General features: G+C 46.3%; 1 protein-coding gene across 2 annotated transcripts in view; it reads left to right on the top strand.

Moving 5' to 3' along the window:
* Positions 1 to 1,528: 1,528 nt before the first annotated feature.
* Positions 1,529 to 20,923, top strand: part of F13A1 (coagulation factor XIII A chain) — a 62,463-nt gene continuing 43,068 nt past the window's right edge. The window contains exons 1-3 of one of the 2 annotated variants that reach the window (XM_086608434.1): positions 1,529 to 1,555; positions 3,410 to 3,558; positions 9,224 to 9,412. In XM_086608434.1, coding sequence (XP_086464560.1) covers positions 3,411 to 3,558; positions 9,224 to 9,412 — 337 coding nt within the window. In that variant the 5' untranslated portion in view covers positions 1,529 to 1,555; position 3,410. Of the gene's footprint in view, positions 1,556 to 2,438; positions 2,472 to 3,409; positions 3,559 to 9,223; positions 9,413 to 20,923 lie in introns of those variants that run through there. The other variant, XM_009977148.2, reaches the window with a different exon arrangement.

Below are 20,923 nucleotides of genomic sequence, written 5' to 3'. Positions count from 1 at the left end.
TTTCACCGGTCATCCTAGAGCATCATTCATTAATTATAAGGCCCTACAGGAAAATCAGGGCTTTGTGTTCTCTGTCCCCCCTCCTGCATCAGCCCTGACGTCAGTAGTTCCAAGCCATGGAAGTTAAATTAAGGCCAGCGCAGTCTAATAGGCAAGGGAGAGCAATTGCTGAGAAGTCAAGGTAATGAGAAAATACCTGCCATCTGGAGCTGTCATAAGCACGAATTTACATCACTCCCCACAAAATAAATAAGTTACAGCCTGCAGAACATTCCTCTCCCTGGATGTAAAGTCCCACTCCTGCCGCTATCGCCAAAAACTTTGGCCTCCCCACTTTCCGTGTGATTGTCGGCTTCTGCCGACAGCCCCGGAGGGATGTGCACGGGCGTGGGGAGACATCCGCAACCGCTGGCGGTTTGGGCGCGATGGCTGGAGCAGGATCTGTTCGGCTGCATCCGCTTGCTCCCTTCCTCGCTCTGACGGAAAGTTTTCCTCCCGGCTCTGACAGCACCGCAGCCACTTGGGGAAGCACATGACATCCTCGGGAGACGGCGTTTCTTATTTGTGTTGCAGGCCTCCAGCAGGCATGGCACCGAGGCAATATTTATATCAGTTTTCGTAACATCGTGGCAGCAGCTGCAATTTTGGGAACTGAAGTGCTGGCTGGAAGTGGAGAGAGAGGCACAAAGCACACCATGCCATGTAGAAATGAGGGTGGAAGGAAAAAAAAAAAAAGAGAAAAAAAAAAAAAGAAAAATCAGCAACCAGCCTCCTCCCCCAGAAAGCTCATTGTGTTCCCGGGTGCCAGGGGTGCCACTTGCCCTCCAGATGGTTACCACAGGGCCCATCTGCGTAAAAGTGAGTCAATGGAAATCGCAGCTCGGGATGCCAGTGATGGGACCGGATCCTTCCCCACGGGGTGCCTGTGCTCCTGGGGGAGCCGGGCAGGGGAAGGGGAGTTCCCTGGCTAGGTGGCTTTCCATGCTACCTGCCTAACTGCCTGCTGGGGCAGGCAGGAGAGACCTCCAGCCCTTTGGCTGTGAGGCAGCGTAGTGCAACGCTGGTGTGCGGGTAGCGTGGCTTCCTCCAAAACCGTTGCAGGCTGGCGCCGTGCCTCGGCAATCAGCCCTGGCAGGCTCGTTAGCCTGGCCACAATGCCGTGCTGGTGCAGCCGTTCTCGTCCCATGTCCCCCCTTGGCATCTCTGCCCCGCACTGTGCAGGTGTCCTGGCGTGTGTGGAGCTACCTCACTGTGGCCTCTATGCCCCAGGGAACCAGGATGAGGGTCCTGTCTTCCACATGATTTACCTGCTGCTTCCTTTTACAGGAACAGGACCCCATTCTCTCTTCTTCTACCTCCTGGCTTGATTTCAGTGGTGTTAAGCCAGCAGAGGTTTGAGGATTCACTGATGCAATGAGCCCTGGCTGAGAGAGAGTGGAGTCCTCTTCAAAGTATCTCCTCGCTCCTTCGTCTACCCTGCAACTGAGACAAAGAAGTGATGATGGCTGGTCCCATGCATGCAAGAGGAGCTCTCCACTGCCCATGCATGCTCTTAGTAAGTGACTTGTACCTCTGGAACCAAAAAGCAGCAACTGGCACGACAGTAGACCTGAATTCTTCCCTGTATACTGCTTTTTCTCCACTGATCTGTGGAGTTTTGCCTGACAAAGGAGGTGTCACACAGTCCCCAGTTATCTTCGAGCTTGGTGGAACCAAACAAAGTCAGCATGGAGCTAAAGTGTTTCCACCAGGTGCTGCCCCAGACCCTGGCCATTAGGTGATACGCATTTTATCATGGGTAAGTGCCAAAGGTCATTTGCCCCAAACATTGCTGTTTGGTGTGAAGTTTCTTCATTCTCCTCAACTGCACAGAGTCTCAAGAAAAACGTCCTCTCTGTTGGGCCACCAACGAGCTCTCCATGTCCATGTGCCTCACAGTCCTCTGAAAGGTCTGCCGTGAGGCACCAGGCAAGGAAACTGTTGCTGGGAGTACTCTGAAAACCAGCACCTGAAGTTGTATTGCAGGCACCCTGAGATAGAGACACCGTTAAAGACTGGCAACATGGTGAACACAACTTCTTGGTCCCTCAGAAAATACCCTCCAATCTTCCACTTCATATGCCCTTGTGCCATGAGCAGCTTTACTCCGTCTCACTGAGAACTGAAACGTTGGTGCCCAAGCTGTTTCCTTCACCCAAGCGCCCTGAAATGCTCCTGGTGAGCAGGGTTGGGGTAAGACAGGCAGGGAGAGGGAGGGAGTAAGCAAAGACGTGACAGCAGCAGTGGCAGATCCTCAGAGGTGGTGTGGGGAGGGTTTGGCAACCCTTTCAGCACTGTCCTATTGCAACAGGAGGGAGGAGGATATACAGAGGTTACTTAAAAGCTCCCAACTTTTCCAGGCTTCTGTTGCGCTTCAGAAATTCTGCAAGGGAGGAGAAAAAAAAAAAAAAAAAGGACTATCTGAAAAGAAGGTACCCTTGCTAACTGAAAAACTTCCTTTAAGAGCTTACTGCTATTAAATAATTGCTACATTTTGAATTGCTGTTTTCAGGAGCTTTGGGAAGAAGTTGCATTCTCAGCCATGAATATTTTCTTAGAAGGATGGCATGGCTCTTTCATTGCTACATGCTTATGCTGAAATAGATGTGAAAGCAGTTTTGACTAGCTCAAAGAGAAGTCTCTGATCAGCCTACATCTGAGATTTCCCTTAAGGTTGTTAGTGGGAGAGAAATAAGTGGATAAGTGCTTTTTTCTTTCCTTTTTTTCCCCTCTCCCCACTTCTCTCTTTCTCTCTTCCTCTCTTTCTCTCTCTCTCTCTCTTAAAAGTGGGTTTTCTGGGTGCAGGAGTTAGCCCTTTAGATATTGAGTGTTTGTCTGCACAGGGACAAAAATACAATTCTCCAGTAATGATCCACAGACTGTTGTAGGTTGTAGTATTTGGGATGATTGCAGTATAACTTAGAATGTCATTTTTATTAGGGGGAGGTACTGCGTGATGCACTTTCTGGAAATACAATTTGCTATTTTGGATTCAATAATACTGTTTTGGAGAGTGGGAGAGTGAATGATTTTCTAGTCCTTTTACCTGAAACTCCCTAATGTTTTTAATGCCCTGCTTCTCCTAGGCAAATACTTCTGTGTTAGGCTTCCCTCTCTTTCTCCCGCCCCCCTTCGTCTCTTATTCATGTGTTTTGACAAACACAAAATGCCTTCCAATCCTTAGAGAGCTGTACTCCATCATTAGACTGATGTTTTCTGCCTCTCAGTTTTTATTTATGTGAGTCTAAAAATGTGTAGCTCACTGACACTCCACACTGGTTTTGGTTTCTTCCATCTTAGATGTGCCACGCTGGTTCATGTTTGATTTTTCCTTGCACTCTTTCATGGTGTTAAAACATTTTTAATACAGGATGTCTGAAACGAACACCAACGAAGAGAAGAAGAAACCTCCTCTGAATGGGAGAAGAGCCCTCCCACCAAACAACTCCAATGATGAAGAAAATGAGGTCCCTGAGATGGAGGCTTTTGGGTTGATACCTAGAGGATTTAATCCAAAAGGTACCATGTACAATTAAGCCATAAGTCTATTTTTACATCTTCCATACTCACCTCCGTCTGGGTCTGTGAATTAAAACTAAACCATTTCTTGCTTAGTACTGTAATTTGTGTCCTATGTACCTCTAGAACTCCTTACATGTTTTGATCTCAGATAGCTTTCTAGTGCTGCTCATGAAAAAAATTACTAAAACACCCCTGTGCACGGAAATGTTACTGCAGGTTATGGATAGGGAAAGTGAGGAGTGGAGCTTTTCAGCTTGAACTGTGGGAATAGTTAAAATAAAAAGCAAGAATGGGTTTTCCCAGTTTAATCACAATCACAGAGTCATTTTAGAAACTGCTGGCTTGAGGCATGGCTTTGGGAGCACTGGGGGTGAAGGCTGCAGGACGAACCTTCTCTTGTAATGGCCCTGCTGGTTTCTATGGCCTTAAACTGGCTGTGAAACTACCACAAAATGCTGGCTGGAAGGGAAAACTTTTGCTAGATGTTCAGCTCACTCATAAAAATGACCATGAAACTAAAAGGAATCCCCAAATTTTCAACTATTCTCCTGTGAAAACGGTTTCAGTCATTTGGCTGGGGAGACAAAACTATATCATGTACAGGATGGGCAAATCGAACCACATTTTCAGTGCCAACTATTTGGAATGAACCTGAAAAAAAATAGGTAAGATTTGGTTTAAAAGAAGTCAAGATTGGCTCCTGAATGAGTCACCAATAGAATGACGTTAATTTTTTGGCCTATTTGAAATTAACAGTAGAGCTTGTTGAATGTGGCAACTCAGGGTAGCCAGATGTAATAGCACTTAATGCTCGTATGGGACTTTTTATCCAGGGTTGAAAGAGTGCTTAATAAATGTGGACAAGCATTAATTACTGTGTTTTGCACATTGGGAAACAGACAAAAAGATTTTAAGTGAGAAGTTCAAATTTTTATTGCAAACGTTAGTCCTAATCATGTGCCTTAACCACGTGTCCCCACCTATTTTGATACACACACATTTCTTCAAAAACCATTTATTTAAAAAAAATGCCTGAGCAAACCAACTGGCATGTTAAGACTGTAGAAACTTTGCTTGAACTTTTTCAAATAACCCTGTAGCTCTGGGGCAAGTATGTGTGTTTAAATTGTCAAATGTAATGCAATACAGGTCCTGACTAGATACCGTTTCAAAACCACTATGCTCACAGAAGCCGGAGATGCGTACGGGTGTGGGTTACCTTAGATGGAATGCAGCCTGTAGCTAAAGCCCACCAGTACCAGGGGAAGGATTCCTATTGCTTTTTGATGTGCTTCACACCAGGCTCCGAATGAAGCTGTGAATCCGAATGAATGTGCTGGTGGGTGGGAGCCTCTTGCTTTTCAGAAATGCAACGGAAACTTAGGAATGTCAAGTCAAGACAGTTGAAGCAGGAACCCAACTTAAGGATGCTTAAGGTGATGCTACTGGTGCAAAAAATAGCCCTTGTCCATAGCAAGAGTTTGTGTGGCCGTAGGATAAACCTGGCTCTGGGACCGGTAGGGCTGAAAAATGAATTTGTGCGTAGCAGCAAAACTTTTTGTGCAGCTGGATCAGCTCTGCTGTGAAGTTCAGCTCTGCAACGCTTGTAGCAACAATGTGCAAGGGGTGACCTGAAGAGAAGGAACCGCAGCAGCATTCCTGTTTCAGTGCACATCAGGTGTGATCTAAGCCTGTGATATCAGCTGATGTAAGTGTGGTCCCTGGACATGCTGTTTTTGGGGTAGGATGCTTAAGTCACCTGTCAGACTACATTAAAGGTTTATAGCCCAATGCAGCTCAGACTGGGGCTTACGTTGAGAAGCTGAGCCTGCCCTGAGCACTCGCACTGTTGCTCTCGTGCACACCTTTACACTTCTGGGTAGTCCAAATTTTTTATAGTGATTCCCACATTCCCTTGCCATAGCAGACTGAAAAAAGCATGCAAATGCTTTTATCCCTGCTGTTACAACTGAGGTGTTTTCTAGCCTTTGGGGTAGGGTTGGCCACCTGCTATAAACATCTAAACGTCGGTGTCTTCACCTGTGTCAGATCGTAGACAACACAGAGCCAGGTGGTGAGCGGAGGTGAGGGCACAGCCTGTCCGGAGAGGCAGTGGGTGTCACTTCCAGGGTGATCCGTACCCTTCTGTCGGCTCCACTGGCTGCAGCAACCAGCCACCAACCGCCTGTAATAAGAGGTTGCATGCCAGGCTCACATCATTTAGATGCCTAAATTTAACTGAATCCTGCCCTTGATCTGTGCAGTGTAGGTGTCTCCAGCTGAGCAAGTCACCCTCGTTTCCCTTGACAGCCAACAGAAACAGGCATTTTTAGGGTGTGATTCATTTGACCTATTTTAGCTACTACTCTAGGATGAGGTAAAACCCTGTGCTTGACTAGCTCTCTGCTGACACCCACTTCTCCTCTGAATCACGGCCGGAGCGAGCGGCAGAGGCTGCTGGGGACGGCTGCCTCCCCAGCCCGGCCAGGGGGCTGCCTGCTGCAGGAGCCCGGCTCGCTTGCGGGAGGAGATGCTCAGCAAGGAGGACACGCAGCCCTTGAGTGCTTCTTCAGCCAGAAGCCTGTGTCTCCGTGAGCACGCCTGTGCTGTGTCCTCCCCCTGGCTCTTCCCAGCCAGCTCATCTCACCGCAACGTGTTACGAGTGGGCCCGGCGCTTACAGCCGCTCGGTGGGAGGACACAGCCCCGCGGCCCCACGGTCTGCAGCTCCCCACGCACCCTCCTTTGCAAAGTCAGACAGCTTGCCAGGGAATCGTGCTTCCTCTCTTGGCAGAGGGATGGGTGCCTCCTTTGGAAACTCCCACTATTCCGTTTGTAATCCAGAGCCCTTTCTGGTCCCGCAAGAAAGCCTGATGTTTGAAGGCTATTCTTGTTTGAAAAACAGCTCAAGCTTGTGCTCATTTCTTTCCATGCAAGCTTAGCATTGCAAAAGCTTTAAGAGAGCATAAGCAAACCTGCCTGCACGAAATGGCAGACCAGGCTTTGGGCAAACCGTCAAATGGACCTGACTTCAGAGAAGCCCTCGATGGCCACCTGTCCCTCACAAATAGATGAGCGGTGACATACACAACACCTGGACCCTTCCTTTTGATTGTACTCTGGTGATGGTGTTAGCACATACCATTACCCTGCTCGTGTTTTGTCCTCCGTAATTGCTGTTACTGTAATGAACACAGGCTCGGTCACAGGTTGTCTTCATCTGGCAAGCTCAAGGTACATTTTACCACTGAAAGTGAAAGTGAAGTGTGTTTTTTGCAGACGTGTATGGCTGTGTTTTGACTGGAGCTGTATAAAGTCTTGAGATGAAAAAAAGCAAATGCTGAACTGATGGCCCAGAGTGGCTTAGCTTTGCTTGAAGGAGCTAATGTGCGAAGGAATGGCAGGGTCGCTGTTGTCTTTTATTTCAGAACACGAGTTGAAAACACAGCAAACCCTAAACTCCATTTTTATGCCTCTTTGGAAGGAGGGAGAAGCTGAGCCAAACGTACTGATTCCTTCATCCCTCACAGAGCCCCAAAACGTGCAGCTTTTGCATGCGGTGCTTTCAGCCTGGGAGGGGCTGGGAGAGATAACGGGAGAGACTCTCCTCTGCTTTACCCCCCTCCAGGAAATTCCTGCCTCAATTTGGTTGTGAGCTTTGTCAGCATCACTGTAAGTGAGTGGTAAGTTTTGCAGGGAGGGAGGCAAAGACAGGCCCCACTTCACAGAGGGGCAATGAGAATGATTTCTGAGCAAACCAAGTTTAATGTTTCACACAAAAAACATCTCTGGTTTAGCCAGTGCTGAAGCCAGTGGGGATCTGTAGAAGTTACTCTAGAAGCCCAGCGAATTGAGCGGAGAATAACAATAACATTGCCATGGGACTTTAAACCTGCCTCAGGATTGAAGAGGGTATTCCAGCATTTCTGCAGATTAGAGTTGGCAGGAGGCAGATGGTTTTGAGTTCAGTTGTCCAGGGCTTTTCCATGAAAGGATTCTTATCTTGCTGTGTCCTCGGCAGTTTCCCTCTGGTTCTGGCAGGGCAGGGCTAGGCAGCTGATGGTGACAATGCAGGAGTGGGACCTGCTTCTGCTGCTCTTATTTCTCCCTCTGCTGTTAGCTGCCACCCAGAGCCCAGGCTGGGTGGCTTGTCCGAGGCAGGAGAAGGACCATGCTGGCATTCAGGGCAGTTGCTGCCTGCGGGTGTCTGCTGATGTCTTGAACACATCCCTGCAGAAAGGCAGGGCTAATGCACATGCTGCTCTAGTCTGGAGGCTACGCACCCAAGAGGGAGCTGCTCTGTGCTGCTTGTCCAGAGCAGACCTCTACACAGTGTCTCCTTGCCTTCAAGGAAAAGCAATGTGCAAAGCTATTGTCTGAGTTTCTGTGAAACGGGTTGCGTTCAGCCCTCAGTGACTTGAATATCCGACTCATTCGCTGAGCGCATCATTCATGCTCACAGTGTACTCAGTAGCAGGCCAAATGAGCCACCATTATGAGTACACACAGCTCCACCAGCTGCTGTAAATGTGCACCTCTGTTTGCCAGGCATGAGTTTGGCTCTGTCATCGTCAGTATAAAATGCAGAAATTAGCTAGTTTCTAACTGTCAGCACCTGGGCAGACAGGCGGATAGCTGCAAATCAAGCTTTACTCTTCAGTCTCTCTCCTGGTGGTGAGCAGTAATGGTCCTCCTGGCAGAGGTTTTGTGATTATCTGCCTAAGCAGGCAGGCAAAAGAATGATGTCCAGTTCATTTTCGTGTGGTTTCTCGTTGTGTGAGAAGGCTCCCGTTGTGAAGATTCCTGATATGGTGCAGTTTTGTAGCTCGTGGTGATTGCAAGTGCTTTTGGCTGTCCCAGTGCCACTCCACACTGGTCATTAGCTGAGCAGCCTAACTTCTAGGAGTAGTAGGCTATAACCCTTTAGACAGCGCTAATTTGAAGGGAGAAGAGCTTTGCCCATGCATGTTACAGATACCTACTGCTGTTTGCCTGTAACTCTATGCTGTAATTACGTACTGTAATGTTATGTTTAGTTTTCATAAGAAGACACTAATAGCAGTGGAGGTGTACTGAGAAGCTGAGTCTAGACACACAGAGTGCACCAAAACCTTATTTAATACAGACAATTCAAGCTCTCAGCTGAATGCAAGATCATTAACTGCCTCTCAGGCTCTTCAGAATTCTATAGGAGTAGTGCTTTGCAAACATTAATGTAATTAAGCGTCACAAAGCCCTTGTGAATTTACATTTTACAAATGGAGGGCTGCAAGAAGGGAGACCTGAAGCCACAGCTGTCAAAGTCCCACTGATTGCACTGATAAACCTGTGACAGTGAGGCCTAGACTTGCAGAAAACTGAAAGATGGAGCCCAGCTCTCCTTGAGGACATTCAGCTTTCCGCCTGTAGCAACCTGCCCTTTCTGCAATTGCTTTCACCATTGGCTGTGAAAATGGCAGGTGGACAGAGAAGTCTCAAGCCATGAGTCCCTGCTCAGCCAGGAGGAAGTGCCCCAAACAGATCTAGCATGCTCCGTTGCACAGTGTTCCTCAATGAGGCAACGCTGGAGAAGGGGAGGACAGGGCCTCCAATGATGTTGACATCAATATTGACATTCCAACATACTGACTCCTTCCCTTTCTGTTCATTTACGTGTCTCTGCAGATTACCTGCGTGTTGTGGATATTCATATGTTCAAGGAGCCCCATGAGATCAACAAGCAGCAGCACCACACTGACAAGTACTACAGCCCCAAGCTGATAGTGCGTCGGGGGCAGCCTTTCCAAATCCAGATTGACTTCAACCGACCCTACAAGCCAGAGGCGGACCAATTCTGGCTGGAGTATTTGATAGGTAAGTGCCTGGCAAAGGCGGTGTCATATCAGCAAAGTAAGGTGGAAGAATCTCTCATAAACAGGAACACAGCAGTACTTAATGGCTGGGTCTTTTCCTGTTGTGACTGATAAACCGTAAAAACAGGCTTAACCGTAGGCAAGGAAGTGCTTTTCTAAACAGGTTCTGAATCCTTACTCGAGAAGTCAGTAGAATTGCTTGTGAGAGAAGGAGCAGTATTTGGGGCCTTCTGTTTAGCAAGAAGCTGTACTTTACTGAGTTAATGCTGTATGGCAGTGCTGAAAGGTAGGTGAAATGGGAAACACCTTTTATTAGTGTTTAGGAGATGCAAGGAGGAGGAGTCTTGTTTAAGGTGGGAGAGATGTCTATGTGTGAACTGGGATGACAAAACGTTGAGTACGCAAGGGGGAAAAGTTATGCAGGATGGAAGAATGGGAGGCCCTGCAACTTCGCAGCCTGCATTGACAGCCAACCGTGTAACAAGGGAGAAGGTTCAGGCATTGTATCTTTGGACCAGAGACTTACTCAGGGCCACATCAAAGGCTTTCTTGATTTACTGCAAAAAAAAAGCAAGAAAGCATTTTTCTGCACACTGAGAGATCTCCATTAGAGACCCAGGTCCTAATGTACCTGTTGGCTTTTTGAAGGTACAGCACTAGAGAAGGGAATGACCTCGCTAGAGAAGGGGAAAAGCAAACAACAGAGTGGGGCTTCCTGCTGTGCTCCAAAGATGGCCCCACTGAACGCTGCTCCCTGCATCACAGCTCTGGGAAAACCCAGCTTCATCTAGAGTGATCTAGGAGTTTCTGTGTTAAGACGTCAATGTTCCCCTTATAAACTCTTTAAAGTAGGTTTGAATTGATGTTTTAATTTACTTTCCTGAGAGATGCAGTTCCGAAATTTGTAACATTGATTTTTTTTTCCACCATTGAATTATGATGATGTGACCATTTATTAGATTTGTTGCCTTTTAAAGCTAGATGGGCGTTTATCTCTTAAGCATATGTGCAGTGAAAAGGTTACTGTGTGCACATTTTTTTCCATGGGTGTCTTCTTCCTAGTTTAAATTAGGGTTGGGAGGCATGTTATGACAGTACAGTGAATGATTGGCTGAACAGCCACAAGTGCCTTTAAAAATTTAATATGCATAAATATCATTAGTTCTTTTGGGATTTAATTAAATTCAAGACTGCTCCCTTAATCTTTATATGTTTAAAACAAACAGCTGTATCAAGAAGTGGAAAATGGAACATTTGGTTTTTATTGCATTGTGTGCAGTTTTCATTTGTTTTAATTGGATATTCTATATTGGAAGAAGAAATTTAACACTTCTTTTGACGTTCTGCACTCCACTTAAGAGAACACATTCACTTATTTTCCTGTTGCTCTTTCCTAACACATCTGTCCATGGTTTGTACCTTGAAACTCTAAGCATGGATAAAAATCCCTTCATCCTCAGCCACGATAGGAATGGGGTTAAATGCAGCCCAAGTCAGGGGAGACTTTGCAACAAACTCTAGCTCTGAATGAGGACTTTGGAGTCAGCCCTGAGCCTGTGGTTGACTTCCCACCCTGTTCTTCACTGTTTCTGTCCTTTCTGTGTAAATGGGAACAGTGATACTGGTGTCCCCTGCGTAGTGACTGGCAATCAGCTGAAGGGAAGTGCTGCATATACAGGATATATTGCCCTTCCCTGCTTTCGTGTCTGCTTCTGTGAAGTGCCTGCTTCTGTGAGCACCACTGCCCTCTTGCTACAAGGAATTTAGCTCACAGAGGTTCAACTGGGAGAAGAGATGTTCAAGCTTCTGTTCTAGGAACTGGTTAATACTCAGTGCTCCACAAGTGTTTCTCTTTATGCACATCTGGTGAAAACACAGTACATTTGTTCTCAGAGGCTAGCAACAGAAAGCAAAACAAACACAGTCCTCAAAGGAGAAGGAAATTGTCCAGAGATGATCTGCTTGACTCTTGCTACTTCACCTTTTAGTGGCGAGCCGGATGCTTAATGCCCTGAAGGGGAGACAGAGGAGGTTTCTTTTACTTAGGAAAGGGCACTGAGTGCGCAAGGTTTCAGTGCTGTACTCTCAAACCTTTCGTCACGGTGGCCATTTACCTCCAGTTTTTTTCTGTTCATCTGCCTGAAGAGCAGCCATTCAGCTCTTCGGAAAGCCAGCTGCCTGAAAACCAGAGCCTAGTCCAAAAGCTGCTGCCTAGGCTGCCTCTGTGAGCAGAGGAGGGAGGCAGGCACCTCCAGGTGGCAGTTTAGCCCTGCTGTCTTAAAATGGGATGAACTCTCTTCTGGATTTTTTTGTCTTCCTCCGTTGACTCTTCCCTGTAGGCCAGGCTCTGACTTCAAGATCACTGAAGATAGAGGAGGGGAATCCCACCCTTTGGTACTGCCAGGCAGGAGCTGCACCTAGGGACTGGCTCAGGCAACAGCCATACAGCAGAGGCAGCTTGAGCTCAGAGAAGCTTTTTGCACAAAAACAAGGGATGTACCTTTTAAGAAAGTGCTGAGTTTGAGAGATTAAAGTGATGGACACAAAGAAACAGTAGCAGGTTGTTGTAAAATGATGTTACCAAGGAGCTCTCTGCGTCCCTGAGCAGTGAATTTGAAATGGTGCAGCACAACTGTAGAATAACCCAGGTTGGAGGGACCTCTGGAGGTCTCACATCCAAGCCCTTGCTCAAAGAAGGTCCAGCTTGTTCAGGTCGCTCAGGACCTTGCCCTGGGGACAGGTTTTGAATATCTTCAAGGGTGGGAAGGTTACCCCAAGCAACATGGACCAGGCTGTCCATGAGCTGTTGAATCTTTTGAGTGTTTCAAGATGTCATTCTCGTAAGATGCTTTTGGTAGGGACGGCTGGTCTTGGCTCCCAGGGAATTCAGCTGGAGATGGGAAAACTCAGCATCTCTTGTTGCAGTACTGTGCCTACAGTGAGGGCTGTTTATACAACACAACTGTATAAAGCTATTCAGAAATTATTAGTTCCCAGCAGTGGAAATTTCCCAGCATTGACATTAATCCGTCAGAGTTTTTATCCATTAAAGACTAATTTTGCTCCTGAAAAATGTGACAACAGTAATGACTTGATCCTGTGTGTGTGCAGAGCTATTCTACTTCCTTTATTCCCTAACATTTAGTTTTACTTCTCTTTTTTTTGTCCTATTTTTGCTTCTTTTGCATCATTAAAAAGATGATTAATGAAGCAAGTAAAGCAAGTAGAGACTGCTTAATCCTTCTAATTGATAATGAATCAAGGGTACCTGGGACTAATGCTTCTTGCGTCATTTGAAACTAGTTCTGAAACACTTACAGAACAATCTTCAGTAACAATTTTTTTTTAATCCACAGTCCATTTAAAGACTGTTCACACAGAGTCTAGAATTCATGGGCTAAATCGTATAAACAAATATATATATATATGTAAATACACAAATAATTCACCCAATCTCTTGAAAGTCACTTGTACTGATATTCTTCTGAAATGGTTCCTTATGATTAAAATCCTTTTTGCTTTAACAGGCTGTTTTCCATAGAGTCATCATCAGTGAAGCTGGCTGAAGTGCTAACATGTGAATTACTATAATTCAGTTTTGCACATAATGCTTCATTAAATTTGGACCATACTTGTCTGCCAAAGTATGGAAAACAAAGAATGTGCCAAAAAATCCACATGGAAAAATATCTACTTAAAAAGTAATGGGATGTTATTTCATTTCTTGTGCTGGACTGCAGCCCTGCCTCAGTACCTGTGGTTTGGGAGCTGCTCCATCACCACATATTTCCTTCCTCGCAGCCCACTTCCTGGCTTTAATGAGAGGAAAGGTGAGCATCGCCCCTTGGGAAATACTCATTTTATTGGTCTGGGGTTGAGATGAAAGAGCCACAAGAGAAACGTAAATGCTGTGCTTACATCCAGTTCTCCCCAGAGGGAACGATTTCTGTTTACTGGAAGCCCCAGGGAGCCCGGAGGAGCCAATGACTCCTTCACCCATCTTGATCTCTTCTGACTACTGCCTTTGTGGTGATGGGGATACTTTGTGCTGCTCTTGGCTTTCCACATTGTGGGGCTCAACCTGTTCGAGCACAGCTCCTGCAGCTGGGGCAGCCAGTTTGGCATGAGTGCTGCAAGGTTTCCACAGTCACTGCTCCACTGGCGGTGATTTCTCCGAAAGCAGATGTATGATTAGATGGGCTTATACAGCCTTCAATCTTGCTTTTAGTAGTAGTTTCCTGTACATGGTTGTAAATCGTGGAGTAGTTGATGAGTTTATATGGTGCATCCTTACTCTAATGATATATTTTTCCCACATCCTCATAAATTGTTGTATATTTGTATTTTCCTTAAATGGCTTCATAAATCCATATATATTGGTCTAGTCCTAAATATTATTATGAACATTTTATTCATTGGCATACTTCTGGAATGATCATAAATCCCAGTCCTCCAGGCTCCTGTCACCTTTCCACACGTGTGCATGCGTGGACACCCACGCAGCTGCCCATACGCACTTCTCAGTCTCCTTCAAATCATTGGATTTTGGCCTGAAATGAGAGCAGAGACTTGCAGCTCTTTTTTCTACCATCTTCCCAAGCCTGCTCCAGAGGAATAGTTATAAACACATGAAAGCAGCTAAGAACAAAAACATGTTGGAGCTGATCCCATAGGACTTATTTAGGTGATACCAAATTCCCACCTATAGTCAGAGGGGTATCTGAGTACAACTAAAAAACCAGGGGTCTGACGCAGGATGCCCTCCAAGAATCAAGGGAGCTCTTCATACTGTCCTACATTGTCCACAGCCTTTCCCTAACTTCACGGCAGTGCTAGGACGTGGGTTATTCCAAGAGGGTTGAGGTTTTGTTCCTTTTGTCAGGCAGTAAATCTCTCTTAGTGGGAAGGATTGGTACCCCTACTGTCACCTGTCCTCCTCGGCAGCTCTGGGGCAGGGCAGGTGGCAGCTAATAGAGTGGCTGGGACATGAGGTGTCCCCCAGCACCTCGAATGGGATGTCGAGCTGAGTTCTGCCTCTTGGAAAAAGTCACTGATTGGAAAACGTTGGATCCTGATTTTTTTTAGAAACCTTCTTGGCATTACACAAGAGCAACTAACTCTGGTACTGGAGGCAAACTCTGTTGATGCTGATATGTAACCCAGTGCTGAGAGTTTATTAAATCACCATATCCCTGTTTAACAAAGAACTACAAGAACTGAACAAAGATACAGAAACAGCTGATGGTCTAAAGATGGAGTCCCATTTAGCCGAAGAAAGAATAATGTATTAGCAGTGGAACACATTTCCTAGAAATTGACTCCGGACAGAGAAGAGACCTGTTCACCAGTTCTTAGCAAAGAACAACAAAATTCACTTTCTGAACAAAGGCATTGGGGTATTTTTTTCCTCCCCTCTAGAATTCCCAGCCAGGCCCCGGAGGAGCAGAGAGGAGGGAGTCCCTTGAGGTGCTCCATGACTGCAGTATTTCACACAAAGTAATCATTATCTTTATTATGCTCTCCTTTTGCACTGCTGTGGCGGCATCAAGTGGCACATAAAATCTGGCTGTAGTTTTTAATGGTTTTAATAGCTAAGGTGTGCGACTCCAATGTATGTTTTACAACTGTAAAGTACTAGAAACACTTGCTCCTGGGACAGAGTGGTCAGATGTTAAGGATTCCTAACTGGAGCCATAAGCAAAAATTATTTCAAGTTATTTGGGTTTCCTACATTTCTGAGTTTGTATGCAACGCTTCTGAAGGCAATGGGATTTGGGGTGGGAGGAACCTAGATGTGATATTAAAGCAGTGGCTTAAAGACACTACTGGTTTTTAGCAAAAATTGTTTCTCCTTCTTGCTTGTTTTGATTGTTTGCTTTTTTATTAGAGCATCTCTCTTCTTTATTTTGTCTTTGTTTTACTGCTTTTTTTCTGTTTTTTCTCTTCTCTCTTTCTTCCTTCTCCTCCTCCTTTTCTTCTCTTCTCCTTCTTTCTGTTCTTCTTTCTCTTTTTTCTTTTTCCTTTTCTGATACTTGTAGTAATTCATAGTGATTAATAAGGCATGGTCCCAGTATGCTAACACCCATCCCCAGGCTGCTTTCTGCAATAAGGCTCACCTCTTCTGCACAGCTACTGTACTTCTGGCTTCCAGCTCAAATTTATTTATCAGCCTGCCACAATTATTAAACTTCCAGGGCTGGCATTGAAATAGATTCTTTACCCTTTGTATGAAAGAGTGTATTTAGGTAAAATAAATGAACCTAACAGGAAAGTTGTTAACCTTACTGTGTATAATGTATGTCCCAAAGAGAGACAGATTCCTCAACTTCTTTAAAAAACAATCTTCTGAGGAGGGTTCCTAAAAAGACTAATGAGAAATAGCCTTGTTCACCTCCTCCTTTTCTGCGGTATCCTACTTCCATCAGGGACGAAATCTCTTCTGGAGCTCACTATATCTCGAATATCTGTTCTACCAAATTTTCCCTCCTCTCTGCTGAAAGTAGAACATCTACTCACTTGTACAGAGCCTATCCAAGAGCACCCATCAGTCTCTCCACTGGCTGTGCCAACAGCATGGCACTAACACAGCAGTGGCATTTAGGAGCTGTTCAATGCGCGCGCATATACAGCAATGTGTATGTCCACTGGGGATCAAAGGAAAAACTAAACTAGATGGACATAGGGGCTTTCAGGGACTGGGCGAGGGAAGAAGAGGAGGAGTGTGGTTTGAGCAAGCCTTGGTCCCTGTTAGTCACTTGGAAGGAACAGCAACCGTTTTGGATAGCCGGAGGAGGAGCGCTCGTGTTTTGCTGACTGAACTTGCTGTACCTATCTCTCACTCTCCCTCTGTTGCTGTAAATCCCTTTCTGGTGTGGCAGTTTTACCCAAAATTAAACACAGCTTGCCTCCCTGCCTGACGGGCCCGGTGCTGACATGCTAAGGAGCTGAGACGTACGTTAAAAATAACTCACTTGGAATGTGTGTGTATGTGTGGCCACAGTTCTGTGGTTTAGGCGACTCATTCTTTTGGTGCTGCGTAAATAAGACCTTGGCAAACTCTAACAAACATGGCACTCTGCTTTTTACCCCTGCAAAGTTTGCATGTGTGTGGTGGCGGGCATCCCATGCATGCCCACATCCACACGTGCTTCAGTCGTGATGCATTTCGCTGTGTAGACCTTCACTCATGTTTACTTACTTTCAAAGCCTCATGATGCAGCACTGAGGGAGACCTGAGCTCCTTTAATAACGACAGCAGCTGTTTTTCTCCTCTTTCCCTGGGTGCCTCGAAAGCCCAGGAGGCGTAGAGCAGAGCTGAGCTGCAACTGGCATGAGTGGGAGCTTTAGGAGCCCAGCTTGGATGGCTACAAAACCAAGATGGGGTAAGAAAGAAGTACCAAAGGGTAGCAGGCCTGTGCACTGTGAAGCAGAGGAAATAGGTATGTTTGGGCCATTAAACCTTCTGTAAAAGGGACTTTTCTGTAAAAATAATGTCTTCTGCTAGTATGGTGGCTCAGTACCTGGCATTGGAATGCAGAAAGTTGGAGGCCCATGAAAGAGGGCCACTGCAAATTCTCTCCTGTCCTCTCCTGCCTTGAAGGCAAGACAGTCAGCAGCCCCTGTTCAGTGCCAGATATCTTCTGAGCTGCAAAAGGAGCCTATAAAAAAATTCACCTTGTGCCTGGTGGTAACAGTGCGGCAGCCTCCAGGCTTTCTGAATTCTCAGGCTGGATTTTCCCATGTCCATGTGCTGTAAGAGAGAGCGGACAGGGACATCCCAGCAGCATGATGTCACTCAAAGGCTTTGTCTTTCATAGAGCAATTGGCTGTGAAATGTCCTCGAGTGAGGGACAGGGCCTCCTACACCCAAAGCACACGTGAGGATCAGGGAATGAGGCAGCCACAAAGAACTGGCTGCGGAGCGTGGTTCAGGCTGCCAGCTCCTGAAGCAAATCAGAGCAAGAGGGATCCTCAGCCAGCTGATGCTTCTGGCAGAAGCACCCTCCTGTCAGCATAAAAGGAGTTTATCTTCTCTACATGGCTCCTGGTCCTGACATGCACCCAAACACCCTCCTGCCTCTCCGTGGGCTGGGTTAGCAACAGAGATCCTGCAGATAGCGCTCTGGCAGGCGTTCGCAGGCTTTTGGTAATGAGTCTTTGGATAACATGGAATCTTCTTCCTTAGAGACTCTAACCCAGAAAATGAAATCACCATTGCACGTTATCCCGTCTGAGAAAGGGCTGACATTACAGATATCCCAACTAGGAGCCAAAGTCAGCCCAACCTTTCCACTGCAGCCAGAAACATGTGCTCATGATGTAGATAAAAGTCAAATGGCCAAGCCATCCTGAGAAGACTTCCCTACAATGTTGATAAACATAGTCCTGAACCTACATAAGGATTCTTTTGCCAGCAAGCTTAGCATGTAATGCCAAAGTTATTCAGCTCTATAGCACTCTTGTATCAAGACAACAGATGTGTGTATATGAGACTAGCATGGCTGGTACTGTCAGGTGTCTAGATGTGTGATTACAATTCAGCTCCACAAGCTCCTGTCAGAAGTAACAATTCCCTTGCTCTTCCATTTGCATTTTGGTTTTTGTTTCAGAAGATTAGGGAACCTGTCCTTTCTTCAAAAAAATCGTTGGAAATTGCTCACTGTGCTCTTGAGGGCTCTGCCCATCTTCCCAGGCCTCCTCATGGGTTCAGGATTTATGCAGCTGTCAGCAAGCACCAAACCCTGCTCGTCTGTCAGAAGCAAACAATGTTCTTTTGTATTTACTGTTTATAACATCTGCAAATTATCCTGACTTCTAGGATATCCCTTCCCTGGCATCCCTGCTATGTCTGCAGGGATGCAGGCAATACCCCGGAGCATCTTCTCCTCGTGGATGAGAAGGATAGCGCAGTGGCCTCTCTCTCTCTTACAGTGTGGGAGCAGCTGTGTGGGGCATGCATGGGCTCTGCACGGAAAGGACCTTGCATACCCCTCAGCAGCAGCTACAGTTGCTCCCTTGTCAAGCAACAGATATATTAGGGCATCTTGTGGCTTTGCATGCAAAAGGGACCTTTGTTTGGAAGGGCAAATGGAGTTTTGTGTGTTGAGGTTTCAGAAAAGTGAGAGTACCAGAGGCTTGGTACTTTACCGAACCTGCTATGAGGTGCCAGTGGTGGGGTTTCCGTTAGGATGTCTCACAAAGGCCTCACAGCCTCTTTGAGATCCTGTCTGGTTCCTATAGGCAGGTTTACTGAGGAGTGATTCTGCAGCCTCCCCACGTGCACGTGGTGGTGCAAAGCCCCCACCACAGCACAGCCAGCGCCTTCTGTCCCCAAGAAGATCCTACACCAACATGCAGCTTCCAGTGAAGATAACAATGTCAGTTTGTAACCATGTTAAAATAGTAATCTCTTCCCCCTCCCACCTTTCTGAAGGAGGTGAGGGAGGTATTTTAAAAAGTAGCACTTGTCAACCATTTTCAAGGATGTCAGTTCAATTACTTGGTTTGCTCTGCTGCTTTGTTTGCGTGGACTGCTTTTTTAAAAAAAAACAATTATGTCAAAACTAGAAGCAAAATATCAACTGTAGAGGCAAGCTGGGTCATACCCAGTTGCACTACAAAGAACAAGAATATGTTCAGCTCTCAGATCGCAATTGTTAGCAGGCACAAGGCTCTCACCTCTGTTACCTCTGTAGGCTCTTCTCTCTGGACTGGCTTTCCTTTGATGGTTTATGTTTGAAGTGTCCCATGCTTTATCTTCTAGTGTTTTCTATTGATTTTGCTCTCTTATTGTAGTCCTTTTTTCTTCTATAGGTCTTTCCCTTCTGTTGTGTCCCTCACTGATCTGAATGGGTTTCATGGATTACAGCATCCCTGGCCGACAGGGCAAAGTGGGCTACTTAAGTGCACTGAACAGCTGCAAAATGGAAATTCATGTGCAGCAAATAATCTCTTGGATGAAGCACAGTAACCCCAGATTTCTTAAAACGTGGATGTCATGACAGTTCATAAGCTTCTGATTCGAAGCTGGAGTTGTCCTTTCCCAGAATGTAGCAGTGTTCAGATCTGAGATTATCTCTACATCAGCTGTGTAAAAATAAGAAAGCAGGAAAATCAACGTCCTTGTGAGTTTAATTTTAAAGTTCTTAAATAGTAGGAATGAAAAATATAGAAGTCTCTCTCTCTGTCTGCCATCGTTGCTTTTCATCACCCTATTTTTGAAAGAGAGAGTCTGACTTTCAGCCTGAAATATGAAACAAAGAATAGATTTGAGAATGAGATAAGGAACTCAGCCTTCTCACAAGTGTCTTTTCTGTCTACACGGCTGGTTGGCTTTCAGATATAGTTTGGCTCTACCTCAGGCTCAAAGGATGGATCCTCACACAACTTTGAATCCTGGCAGTGTGCATGTTTACATGTAGCCTATCCATCTAGATGCTTTTTATAGCTGGCAGAGTAAAATAGGATTCTCTAGGGTGTGATTTGTCTTACTATGAGGTAGACTATCACATGCGGTACTTAAGAGATGTGTCATACTTTGGGGTCCATTGCTTGCAGAGGGAGTTTGGCTATCCAGCCCAGATGTGTTGGTTCCCACTCCATCCATGAGGAGCAGACACTCAGGAGGACGTGAGCATTGGGTATCTACCGGTGAACTGACTTGTATTTCCTCCATCTACGTGGACTCGCGTGAAAGAGTGCTTGGTCTCTGCTTGTTGGCACAGTAGAGCAGTGAGAAGAATGAGGCCCTGCTCTGCTAAAGAGCCCCAAAGCGAAGTCTGTGCCTCGGTAGGCACTTGCATGCTAGCAACGAGAGTGATGGGTGCATCTGAACTGAGGAAAGGGCTCTTATACGCACTTACCAACAATATAGCTGACACCAAGGCAAGTAGCAAGCTGGAGTGCAGCTTGCTGCGCTAGGATAGACAGTGGTGAGCAAGGAAATCCTGGGGCAGCCCCCGTTCACACTGCCAGGGCTACAGTCCTGGCAGCGCCCAAGCCAGCAAGAAGCTTGCTGGAGTGAGATGGGTGGGCTGTGCTGCCTGCCTGTGTTACTTGCAGTCATGTGGCTGTACTGCCAAGTGACCAGGCACTGTGTGAAGGAATGAGGCGGTAGGTGGTTTCCACTCACTAAAACTTGCCGCCTCCACTGAAAATAGACAAAGGGATAGAGGACTGCCTTGTGAGATGGGCCTGTGAGAACCTCATGAAGTTCAACAAGGCCAAGTGCAACGTCCTGCACGTGGGTCGGGGCAATCCCAAGCACAAGTACAGGCTGGGCAGAGAATGGATTGAGAGCAGCCCTGAGGAAAAGGACTTGGGAGTGCTGGTGGATGAGAAGCTCACCATGAGCCGGCAATGTGCGCTGGCAGCCCAGAAAGCCAACTGTATCCTGGGCTGCATCAAAAGAAATGTGGCCAGCAGATCGAGGGAGGGGATTCTGCCCCTCTACTCAGCTCTCGTGAGACCCCACCTGGAATACTGCGTTCAGCTCTGGAGTCCCCAACACAAG

The sequence above is a fragment of the Tauraco erythrolophus genome, chromosome 3 (assembly GCF_009769465.1).
Source record: "Tauraco erythrolophus isolate bTauEry1 chromosome 3, bTauEry1.pri, whole genome shotgun sequence".
Taxonomy (NCBI): Eukaryota; Metazoa; Chordata; class Aves; order Musophagiformes; family Musophagidae; genus Tauraco; species Tauraco erythrolophus.
The sequence above is the reverse complement of the archived record's forward strand: the minus strand, read 5'-3'. Positions and strand labels throughout refer to the sequence as shown.